This window comes from Tiliqua scincoides, chromosome 4, assembly GCF_035046505.1.
Source record: "Tiliqua scincoides isolate rTilSci1 chromosome 4, rTilSci1.hap2, whole genome shotgun sequence".
Lineage (NCBI taxonomy): Eukaryota > Metazoa > Chordata > Lepidosauria > Squamata > Scincidae > Tiliqua > Tiliqua scincoides.
The window spans coordinates 15,982,953-15,995,906 of NC_089824.1; the positions used below are offsets into that span (position 1 = coordinate 15,982,953).

Below are 12,954 nucleotides of genomic sequence, written 5' to 3' on the forward strand. Positions count from 1 at the left end.
CAAACCCAACACAAAAAATTTGTTCTATAAGTTCATATATCAAGATCTCTGCACACCATGTGCATTCATTTTGCAGTTGCATGCAAAGATCTCTTGTTCTAGTTCAGCACTTGCATTAACTAGAGCAGGGGTGCTCAAAGTTATTGGCAGGAGGGCCACAACATCTCTCTGACACTGTGTTCATAAATGAATATATTAGAGACAGAAAATGAATGAATGAATTCAATCCAGTTTATACTCAAATTCACCCTAAGAAGGGGAGGGGATCTTCATGCCAGTTTATGATCCCATTCACACACACACACACACAAATGGAGGGGGGGATCTTTCACACTTTGACATACCCGCCTGCTCACCTGCCCCCTCGCCCTCCCTCCTTCCCTCGCTTGGGCTGCCTGCCTACCTGCCTGCCCATGTACTAGTGCTGTTGCCTGCCTGCCTGGCCGGCCAACTGGCTGGCTGGCCAGCCAACCAGCCCTCCCTCCCTCCGGAGGGAGACGTGCTGCGAGCTGGGCTGGGCTCCCCTCCCTCATGATCTCTCTCTCTCTCTCTCTCTCTCTCTCTCTCTCTGTCCCCCCTGGCTCAGGCTGGAGGAGGGGAAGGGAGGGGAGCCGAGCAGAGCCAAACGGAGCTGCTCCCAGCCCAGCCCAGCCCATGGGTAAGGAAGAAGAGACTAGCAGGCAAGCGCGCAGGGTCTTTTATAGGGGGACGTAATGCGAGACCTGCAAGTCTCACATTACCTTCCCACTATAAAAGGCCCTGCACGCCGGCTGGGCTCGTCTTTCCTTCGCTGCCACTGAGCTCAGTGGCAGCGAGGGAGAGCAAGGCGCGGAGCTAGCGCGGCAGGCCAGCACGGGCTGGGGTGAGGGCTGGGTGCCCATTGGAGGTGGGGGGACCCCCTGGGGACCGGATGGGGACCCACAGCGGGCCGCAAGTGGCCCGCAGGCTGGGGTTTGGGCACCCCCTGCACTAGAGGATAGAATAGGTATCTCTGGCTCCCTCCTCAGATTATGTGCATGAGAGAATTAGAATAATAAAACAGCTCTTCTTCCTAAATCAGTTTCTCTCAACCAGTGGTATTCGAGGCAGTAAGACCAGGAACATGATGCAACAAAGTAGTATTTGAGGCAGTAAGAGGCTTGGCTCTGTGGGCAGAGCTCCAAAGCTTGCTTTTCCATGCTTGCAAAAGCCCTCCATGCACCCTGAGCCTCTTTTTGGTGTTGGTCATTATCATCTGACCTCCCAACCCAGAAGTAACTGGTGATGGTGTCATTACCAGTTACTTCCGGTGGTACTTTGAATAGGTGGACTATGTGAAGTGGTACAGTGAAGAACAAATGTTGAGAAACACTGTCCTAAATCATTTTGGAATTATAGAGGAGTAGTCAGTGCTAGTCACCCCACAAGTCCAGTGCGCATCACTAAGTGTCCTGTGCCAGGGATAACTTTTAACTCAAGGTCTTGACCGGTGGGAGAGAAAAGCTGTACCTGCCTATCTACCTAGACTCGCTTCCTTCAGTGCACTGGGACAAATGGACAACCCTGCAGCTTGAGAACCTTAAGAGAGATAATTGAGGCAATTGATAAGCAGAATTGGAATAAGGTTTTGTTGTTGGCAACTTTCAGTCTTGAAAGACTATGGTATCGCACTCTGAAAGATGGTTCTGGAACAGCGTCTAGTGTGGCTGAAAAGGCCGATTCGGGGGGGAATAAGGTTTAATGACAGATAAATTATGAAGGTTCAGATCAGATTGAGACATTATAGATACACAGTAAAGCTTCCAAAACAGATTAGCCATGAATGTAGTTGGTATTTATAGCTCTTTTATTAGTGTTTCCTAATACTTGTTTTGTGCTATTCTTGTATACCCTTATGATGGGGAGGAGGGTATAATGTAAACAAGAGGTGTTGTAGGAGTGTGCCAGATAGTTAACAGATGTTCCTTAAGGGACTATTGTATCAGCAGCTGCATGCTCCATATTGTTCTATGTCATGTATGCTGGGATACAAAATTGACGCAGTGCAAATCAGTGGAGAGATTGGCCAGTTGGCTGAGATTCATATAAAACCTACAGCAGGCAAAGAAACTATTTTGAGCTCCCTGTTTGTTCAGAATGGCCATTCTTTGAATACTGCAGGGTAACCTCCTATCTCCAAAAGTGACCTTGTGCTCTTAGCTTTTTAAAAAAGAATATGAGTCCCTTTCTTCCCTGAATGAAGAAGGGCTGAATAGTTCAGGCTGAGTAGCTTGGGCTTTTGTGTTCATCTTCCTTTGATTGTCAGTTGTACAGATTAACTGCTTTTCTATCCATTATAAGTGGATATCTGATCCAATAGCAGAGGGTGATTGTTATGGCAGAGTTTGGTTTGTTTGTGGTTTTTTTGTTAGAACTGAAACAGCTTGAAAATGGATTATCATCTCTTGATAGAAATGGGAGTCCCATAAATCAAAGCATGAGGCCAGCACTGAAGTTTTTAATTCTACTTACATAGAAGTTTTTGTGAGCCAGTTCCACTTAGTTTAAAAACATACAACATCAGGGTTCTAAACACAATAGTCAAGCTTATCTGTTCATTTTGAAAGCTTCCAATCCTTCAGAAAGCAAAAATGAACTTTATGTCTTTGTCCAGTCTGCTGTTGGCATGTTAATCGTAACTCTGCCCTAAGTACAGTAGCTTTGAAGGCATCAGTACAAGCCTTTTAAAGCGTCTGATGCCATTCAGGACCTGACTTATAATATGAAAAACAGATTTTCATTTGCTCTTAAAGCTTTAAAAACAGTAGGGAGTGTTCCACCCTCTGTCTTGCAGGGATCAAAAGAATCCAAAGTCCAGACTGTATTCCCATCTTTCATTTTAAACTACTTTCAACTTCCATTGCAGGTTATGAGGGAGTTTGTACATCCCTTTGTATGTGCATCCCTTTGTATATGTGAATATAAAGAAGGTTGTTTTCTTGAGAACCCTTACTTGGAAGGTTTACTAGTATAGTATTTACTTACATCTTCCATTTAAAACTTCATCCACTGTATTGCAATCACTTTTAACCAAGTATAATTTTTTTTAATACTGTGCAATCAATATACATGGCAATTTGCAGTGTTACATATATAGGTGGAGCCTGTTTATCTCTGGAATTTCCATCCATGGATCTGGCTCAATGTGGGTCCCCTGGACCTGTGTGGAGGCAGACTTGGCTGCCCTGAGTCTTCGGGAGGCAACCAGAGGCTCTTCTGAGGCCCGTGGAGGCAGTGCACAGCCTCCACAGTCTGGTTTTGGGGCGAAAACCGGAAGTGCCTTTTAGGACCTCCACCACCTTTCTGAGGCCTCAAAAGTGTCAGAAGGCTTCTGATGCTTTCAGGGTCCTTTCTGAAGCCTATGGAGGCCAGGCACAACCTCCACAGGTTTCAGAAAGGCCTCTGTAGGTCCTAGAAGGGCCCTTCTGGATTTTGTCCAAAAACTGGAATTGCCCTTCTAGGGCCTCTGGAGGCCATTCCGAGGCCCATGGAGGCTGCATGTGGCCTTCACGGGCCTCAGCACAGCTGTGGATGTGACCGGAGCAAGGCTCCAGTCACATTTGGAGCTCACTGGACCCTGAAATCTGCATGATTTGATTTCACACAGCATTCAGTATCCAAAAAGTGTTCCAGAAGTAGAACCCTCGCAGATAATGAGGGTCCACCTGTACAAAAATAGGATAGGTCCTTGCACCCAAGAAGCCTACAGTCTGTACTGTGGAGAATCAGCAGGGGGAGGGAAGAATGGGGGTCAATGCCATTATGTATACTTGAACTTGGGTTACATTTTGGAACAAAGATTAAAAGGATAAGTGAATATAATGGTATTGATTGATATAGTGGAGCAGAGGCTTGTTAGAAAGAGTTGCTTCAGTGTTGAAAACTACTCCGTGCTTAGGGTTGATGTTGCTTCATGATTCGTACAGAAAACCACATTTTATTGCAGTATTGATTTAAGACTGGAATGCCAGAAGAAGAAAGAACAGCAGTATTTATGAGACCCAAATTAGGACAAGTGGTAGCAGACAGTGAGGCCGACTCTAGATCTCCGTCCCTGGTGCCAGCACCAAATTACTGTGGAGGCCCTGAGGCAAAGCCCTGCCTTTGGTTCCCCAACAGCTGCTGGGTGGGTAGTGATTCTTTCCACTCTCTTCATCTGCAAATTGGGTGTCAGACCAGAACTGGAGGATTCTGGAATTGGCCCAACTAGGGAGGACCCTTGACTTTTTGGATATTGGTGTTGTAGTGGCCTTCGTTGTCATGTATATGAGAAGCAGTTGGCCTTCTCCACAGGGACACAGTCCCCTGCTGATTTTAAACATCTGCAGCGAAGCTAATAATTACATTGGCCTCTTCACATCCAAATGTGGAGGAAGGTGCCAAGTGAATCTGCTAGTATAATGCGTGTTCTGTTCCAAGGAATATTAGTAATTGCTTCAAAAGCAGACTCCAGGACCTCGCCCTCTGTGGCTGTATGAGGCAGTTATTGAGAAATCCTGATTTAGTCTCTTGCTCCTTGAAAAGTTAGAAGAGCACAGCACCCTTGAGGGCAGCAGGGCGTACGTTCTCTGTTCATTCTCTTCAAACAATGGGAAGGAAATCCTTTGAGCAAGTTATTAATCATAGAGAATTGTGGAAGATTATTCCACAATTCTTTATGCAAGTTCCACTACTACTTTATACAAGTTGAGAAGTAGAATGCAAAGAACACGTTAAGGCAGTGGTATTCAAACTGGGGCGTCGTGACACCCCAGCCTGAGGGTCCTGGTCCCTTTCCCTTAAGGGGCGGGGGCAGGGATGAGACAGCGGCATGATCCCCAGGATTGCACCACTCAGGGGGGCTGCAGTGGCTTGGGTAAACTTGCCCAAGCCTCCTGCAGCTGCCAGGGGTGCAGGGAGCACTGCGAGACCTTTGGCAGGGCTCCCCAGGTCAGGGAAAGTGAGAGTGGGGCGATCGCGCCTCGCCTCCGCTGAACCGGAATCGGAGCACAATTGCTCCACTTTCCCTTCTCACGGGGCTGCAGGGACTGGGTTGCACCAGTGAGAGTGGAGAGATTGCGTTCCGCTTCCAGTTTTGCGAAGGCAGAGCACAATCTCTCCACTCTCACTTTCCCTGACCTAGGGAGCCCTGCAGGTGCTCACGCATGGCTTCTCGCACCCAGGGACAGCTGCTGCAGGGACTGGAGGGTGCACCCCAGTCCCTGCAATCCCTGAGTGACGCGATCCTGGGGATCGCGTCGCTGCCTTCCCCCTGCTCCTGCTGCCTCTGCCCCTGCTCCGCAAAGACTTACTGCGGGTTTCAAACTCCCTGAGAGTTTGAAAACCGCAGCGTTAAGGTATAATTTTAGTATTTTTCAATCATTTCAAAAATATTTTTTTCAACTTAAAATTCACAAAGTGCTTTATGTAGCAAAATAAATAGAACAAAAAGTTGAAGGAAAATATTTTGTTCATGATGCAAATACAGAGAAATTGTTGCCATTTGTGAGGAGTACGTTAATCTCTGGATTTTTCTTTAGCAGCTAAGCTCACAGAGAATTGTAACAGTATTCTGAGGAGTGAATGGCAGCAGTCTAATGAGATATTCATGTTGATATTTCTATGTTCAGAACAGTACTCGAAATCTATTCTTCTGGTCCGGCTCAAAGATATCTGGTCTGAGATGTTTTAATTGAATTCGGACACACACAGTTCACTTAAACATGATGCCAAACCATGATGTAGCATTCCATGAACAAGCCCCAGTGAGCCTCAGGCTCACAACCTCCCTCCTTCCTTTGCATTTGACAGAAATTCCAGTCCTTGTTTGTGACAAACAATAGTTTGCCCATTTGATTGAATTGGCAAACTTTTGGTTTGCCCCAAACAAGGATTGGAAGTTTGCACTTGCTGCACATGAGGTATGGGAAGGTAGAGAAGGCTTGGCGTTGCATCAGAACTCATTTGATACTGTCTTCATGTGTATTTGATAGTTTATGTGACAAACGGCTGTAACTCATTTGGGAGAGTTAATGCTATTAGAGGCCTTGAGGAAGATCTGCTGGCAAGAGAGTGAACCTGGCAAGATCTTGATGCCTATATTTGACAAGAGATAAACATTAAGCTGTGTGTGTGTGTGTGTGTGTGTGTGTGTGTGTGTGTGTGTTCATATTTGGCATTTGTAGACTGTTGCTGAAAAGTAGTGTATAAATATTCTTAATGATTTCTGTTATGTAGTATAAATGTTGTTGGGGCGTTGTTGAAATATGAGTTCTTGATTAGTGGAGGATTTTTTAAAAACCAAGCAAGCAAAGGTGTCAACCCCAATTTTAGACTTCTTAGTTTATGGAATTTCATTTTTGTAAGACAAAAGCCATAAAACAGTGGGATTAGGGTCCCGTTCCATCCCTCTCATAGCCAGGAAGATCTCCAAGACTGACTACAGACTTATTTTCTACAGTTTACTTTGTTTAATTATTTAGGATCTTCAAAAAGCCAAATAGGTGTAATTTGTATTTTGAAAACTAGAAGTCTACATAGAATTTAAACTTGAACCTGTCCCTCGTTTTGCTTAGTTTGCCTGCTGTCTGATACCGCAATGTTCTCCATTTCTATCAACAGTAAAGTTCATGTTCTACTTTTTCATCTGGTTTCTGAACTTGTGTTTTGAAATGGCTCTGAAATCTGGTTATGGTTTAGTGTGTGTTAGATGTGTGTGCCCAGATCATCATGGGTGCACTTTTTATGTTCATGCCATGAATTGTGGATGACAGCTTCATTGCTACAACGTAAGCTTGTAATGTAGAAGCTGTAATCATGTGGTCAGAGGCTTGACTGGGAATAGAACAAGGCAAGAAATCCAGCATGTTAAAGCGACGGTAAAGAGACAAATAGGCAATAGACTCAGGATTCCTGGAAGACCACAATTAAGTCTCAACAGCTTGGTCTCTTCAGACCACCTTCGGATGAAATTGCTGGTCAACACCAGAGCAGTACCCTCCATGTATTAAGCAGGAATAAGGTATTCTCAGTCTTTCCCCTGCTGCAGGTTTTTCACAGCTTGAGCTTATGTATTTCATAATAAATTTTATGACAACAAAAATTTGATTGAGCTTAAAAATGGGATGAATTTTTATACTTTGTTTGGTAGAGTGAGGATGTTCTTCTCAAAACTTTTAAATCTAAAATTAAAACCTGATATTCTGTATAAAAATGCTTGGGATTCATTCATTCATTCATTCACTGTTCTTCCAAAGTAATTCTTAGCCCCATTTTAAAGAGACCTATTCCCATCCATCTTTCTGTTCTGCTTGCTGCTATTGCCAGGAATGGAAATCATTTGTCTTTCTTCATTTTGAATGCTGTTTTGAGTTTCTTTTCCATTCAAAGTATTGTTCAAAGCCACTGCACCATGCACCCTGCATATTCAGGAAAATGTGGGTGTGTCAGAATTGCTTTGGATTTCTCTGTGGTTGTGCTAGAGTTTATATGATGCTTTAGATAGCATGTTAGATTTTGCCTCTGGGAGATGTGGGCTCCCACCTCATTTCAGCAATAGATTCACTGATGTCCTCAAGACTCCCATCTGTAAAAATGGGCTTAATTATAAGTATATAAGGACTGGTTTGCACTGACTCAGATCAGTAGTCCACCTGACCCACATTGTCTACTTTTGACTTTTAAGCTGAAGCACTGTTATCACGCACATGGCTTGAACCTGATACTATCCTCTTGCAAGAACATATACTGTTCTGGAGAGCAAGGGGCCCTTCCTTACCCCATCCCCAACTTATAGCTGTGCAAAGTTATGCATTTGAAATTCATGAAAAGAATATACTACCACAACTTTAAAAATAATTTTATTACAGTTCTTAGCAGTTGGGTAGTGCTTTTGAGTGTTCAAAACACTAAATATATATTACCAGTGGTCGGGAGCCAATTTCAGGTGGGTCCCCATTCATTTCAATATTTTATTTTTAATATATTAGACTTGATGCGACAATGGTATGTGACTGCATTTGGGGAAATGTTACAGACCTGTACATTTAATAAGCTACTATGTATATTCTTTTAACAATGATAGTAAATGGGACTTAATCCTGGGTAGAACTGCAGCCTAGGATTGTTAAAATTTTCCTGCTTGATGATGTCACTTCCAGTGGGCCCTGACAGATTCTGATTCTAAAAAGTGGGTCCTGGTGCTAAATGTGTGAGAACCACTGCATTATCCTGATACAGTTCTTGCAACAACCCTGTAAATACTAGTATCTTCATCAGCAGCTAAGGCAGAGAGGAAGTGGCTTGCCTAAGGCTGTTTCGTGAGATCTCATGACAGAGACGAGACTTGAACTGCAGAAGTCTTGATTTGCAGCTCACTCTCTTAGCCACTATACTACACCAGCTCTCCTATTAAAATTATGTTGATGAGAAATGTATATTTGGTCTACAGGACTCTTGTGAGTTCTGATCATCATTGTGAGTACACTGTGGTACAGTAAACATCCCCAAAGTTTTGCATTCTTTAAACTTCTAAAACAGCAGTAATAAAATGTTAAATAAGTAGTTGAGTTTTACAAAACTTAAAAATGATGTATATGGAACATCATACTTGTAATGATATGAATATCATACTCCTACATTGGCATGAGTATTACTTGATTCTCTGCCCTCAGAACAATTGAAGCCACACTTGCTGTGAAATTCTGCATGCTGTGTTGCCATAAAACTGAACTTCCCCATGTCTTTCTCTTTCAGGTAAAGAACAGCCTTTACTGGAGCTAAACATGCTACCAGTGACCACACCCCCGCTGCCTGGTTTTCCTAAAGAGTCCAGCTCTTCCAAGCATAGTGAGCACCACCATCACCACCATCATGAACACAAGAAGAAGAAGAAGAAGCACAAACACAAGCATAAGCACAAGCACAAGCATGACAGCAAGGAAAAGGAGAAGGAACCCTTCACCTTCTCCAACAGCCCTGCCAGTGGGCATTCCATCCGCTCGCCATCGCTGTCAGACTGAAGGAAGCAGCTCTAGAGCATTTGGATGCCGTGTACATGTGGGGACAGCCCAGTTTACCGTTTCTCTTTGTGAAAGTGGGAAAGCATGAGTCACTGCAGTGGTTCAGAAGCCACATTCAGATTGGAATTCCAGAGTTTCTCAGCTGCTGATGATGATCACATTTTGGAAGGGATGTGGTAGTCCTAGAGATCCAGGTCAACTCCTATTAGACTGTTCCATCCATCCGTATTATATTTTCCTCTGAGATGAAGCAACTTTTAAAAATATATGGTACCATATTCACCGCACAACAGGCTGCCCAGGTGTCCTGCCAGAACAAATTATGTTTTAAACCTTTGATGGCTGTCATGAAGTGCATTTTAAACAGAACCCCACTGCCAAACCTTCTGGAAAAGCTGCAGCTCCCTATACTGCGTTGTATAACGTAATGTCCTCCTGACAGAGACATTGTATAATTTGTCCCCAACATATTCCTTAACCTTTGTGGCTGTCTTCCCACTTTTTTTAATGCCTAGAATACTTGTGTGCTTGAAATTGCAAGCTTTTTGTTTTCAGATGCTGATTTAAAAAAAAGACAATTATGAGGAAAGCATCATTTGGCAACTGTTTCCATAACTCTGTTTTCTTCAAGAAAAATGTGACTGTACACTGTGCCCTGTAATCATCCTTATAATCATATAATGAACCTCGGGGAAAAACAACCCTTTTACAAAACGGGCAAAGGAAGCTTTTCCATAAAATGATTAACCTTTAAAATATGCTCGGTTGGGGGTGATGTCTTTGCAAAAATGTTTTAAACCCTGCTGTTTTCTAGTAAATTTCCTCAGACAAGGAAGTTTAAACTCCTGTAAAAGTGCCATCTGTAAACTTAAATGTGAAGTGGTGTCTTGGGCTCTTCTGGTATATAAAAGTATAATATCCAGCAACTATGCCATAGAAGAACTTGGTAATTCTGCAAAATGGCATTGCTTTCTTTTATATTTTTATTTCATTTCTGTGTAGCATTAGTGCATCCCTTTGAGTCCTAATCTCCACTTTTCTAGAACGTTTTGAGTTGCTCCTATACTTGGTTTAGATTTTTCTTACAAGTTCAGCTGTTAGATTCAGATTTTTCTATTTGGTGTGCATATATTTTTTAGTTAAATAACTCATTGACAGTGGAAAGGATAATGCTGATCCAGGAAAAAGAGACTTCATGAGGGACCCAAGAAAGATTTTTTTAAGAGAAGGTAATTTGTTAATAAACCCTTTTATATAATCTTTTGGTTGAGTATTATGGATTTTTTGCTGTTTACAATCCTCTGTGTAAAAACATGAGACAGTAAGGAAAGAAAAATGCATTCCATCATGGAAGCTTGTCTTTTGTTTCTGGCTGACATATTATATAAAAAATGCAGGTTAGTTTCCATCCCAGTCTTTGGGAGAGAGATTTGTGAGTGAGATTCCAATGAATAACAGTCTCACATCATTCATCACAATAGTGTTGCTTCCTTTTTTTTCACAAAGCTGCATCCATTTTGTATTAGTCCTAAGTTATGTTGTCTCAAGATATATTGTTTTTATAAATATAATTATTTCCCTGGTACTGTTGAATGCATGTGGTTGGTTAATTACAAATCCAAAGGAGTCCATGTATGGTGATGGTGGTACCTCTCTTTTGGCACATGGTAGTGTGTTCATAAGAGTAGTACCATAGTGGAATGAGAGACAACGAAGTATATGCTATTTTCCTCAATTGAGGGAAAAATTACATTTACTGTCTTCATTGATGAATATTCACTGTTATATTTTTTGTCAGAAAAACACGATCACAAGGGTATTCTCCAGAGAACACATATTCTTGTGCATTGTGGTGTTTTTTTAAAGTATTTGTTACTTTGCACTTTCACCTGAAATCAACGATCTCCGACACTCTCTCACTCTCAATACCGAGCTAAACAAGCGCATCGGTAAAGCAGCTACCACGTTTTCCAGACTCACAAAGAGAGTCTGGTCCAACAAGAAGCTGACGGAACATACCAAGATCCAGGTCTACAGAGCTTGCGTCCTGAGTACACTTCTGTACTGCAGCGAGTCATGGACTCTTCGCTCACAACAGGAGAGGAAACTGAACGCTTTCCACATGCGCTGCCTCCGACGCATTCTCGGCATCACCTGACAGGACAAAGTTCCAAACAACACAGTCCTGGAACATGCTGGAATCCTTAGCATGTATGCACTGCTGAAACAGAGACGCCTGCGTTGGCTTGGTCATGTTGTGAGAATGGATGATGGCCGGATCCCAAAGGATCTCCTCTATGGAGAACTCGTGCAAGGAAAGCGCCCTACAGGTAGACCACAGCTGCGATACAAGGACATCTGCAAGAGGGATCTGAAGGCCTTAGGAGTGGACCTCAACAAGTGGGAAACCCTGGCCTCTGAGCGGCCTGCTTGGAGGCAGGCTGTGCAGCATGGCCTTTCCCAGTTTGAAGAGACACTTGGCCAACAGTCTGAGGCAAAGAAGGAAGGCCCATAGCCAGGGAGACAGCCCAGGGACAGAGTGCACTTGCTCCCAGTGTGGAAGGGATTGTCACTCCCAGATCGGCCTTTTCAGCCACACTAGACGCTGTTCCAGAACCACTTCAGAGCACGATACCATAGTCTTTAGAGACTGAAGGTTGCCAACAGTCACCTGAAATCTCCAAGACAGCTAAAGATTAAGACATTTAAGAACTAAATAATCATAACAAATGCAAACATAACACTTTCTTGAACTATGTATGTTTGTTGAAAAAAATACTGTGAGGTTGTATCCTAAGATTTCTCATCGTATCCTAATTTCTCCCACTGGAGGAAAAAACTTTAGAACAGAGCACTTAATTAACACACACACATTTTGTTTATTAACAGGGAACTAAGAACAACATCACAACCAGCCATAATTCAACACTAAAACCACCAATAACATTATCTTCTGAATGCCTGTAAGATCAGAACCACAGTGGTGAAACAGTGTTACAGACCAAACCCTCTGGCCCTGTGGTTCTCAAACTTACAGTTCTGGGACCCACTTCTTAGATTGAGAATCTGTCAGGAGCCACAGGAAGCGATGTCATAACTGGAAGTGACATCATCAAGCAGGAAATTTAACAATCCTAGACTGCAATCCTACCCACACTTACCCAGGACTAAGTCCCATTTACTAGCATTGTTAAAAGCATATACAAACTAGCCTGTTAAAAGTACAGAGCTGTAACGTTTACCCAGATGCAGTCATATACCATGGTAGCATCAAGTCTAATATATTAAAAATAAAATATTGAAATGAATGAGTACCCACCTAAAATTGGCTGATGACCCACCTAGTGGGTCCTGACCCACAGTTTTAGAAACACTGCTCTGGCCAAATTGGATCCCTGTGCATGTACTGTTTACAAAGGAAAATATCCCTGATTTGCTTGCAGTGACATTTTTGCAAACAGTGGTAGACAGTTAGTGCTGACCCCAGGTTGCTGGGGCTTGTGGGGCAAAGCCCTTCAGTGGGTCCCTGCATGCCCCAATGGCACATTAGGTGTTACCACTGCCATCACTGCTAAGCATTTAGACATCTTGGCCAGTAGCCCATCTCACTAAACTCTGATGTCACCCCTATATCTTTAGTGACTGAATGTAGAAGAGGAAATCCTGGTTCAAATCCTTGCTCAGCCACAAGTTACTGGCTGAGCTGCGCTAGTTATTCTCAGCCCATCCTACTTCACAAGGTTAGTGTGTACATAAAAAGCCTTGAGCTCCCTGGCCAGCTTCTGTTGACTGTCTTAAATCCACAGTAAGCTATATTATGATCTACCTGCCATAAGCCCAATGTAGATAGTGTTCTTCCCATGTTCATGGAGGAGGGAATAGGCACATGCCAGCTGACAGTTTGCCACCCCTGTATGTTCCACGCTTCTTACTGGCA

The 12,954-nt window shown here is 43.1% G+C and overlaps 1 protein-coding gene across 1 annotated transcript in view; it reads left to right on the plus strand.

Annotated features, from left to right (window-relative positions):
- The window catches only part of TAF2 (TATA-box binding protein associated factor 2), a 71,617-nt gene extending 60,774 nt beyond the window's left edge, over nt 1–10,843 (plus strand). Inside the window, exon 26 of the mRNA XM_066624927.1 lies at nt 8,752–10,843. Within this exon, the coding sequence (XP_066481024.1) occupies nt 8,752–9,017 (266 nt within the window). The 3' untranslated portion in view covers nt 9,018–10,843. The remainder of the gene's footprint in view (nt 1–8,751) is intronic.
- Nucleotides 10,844–12,954: the final 2,111 nt, after the last annotated feature.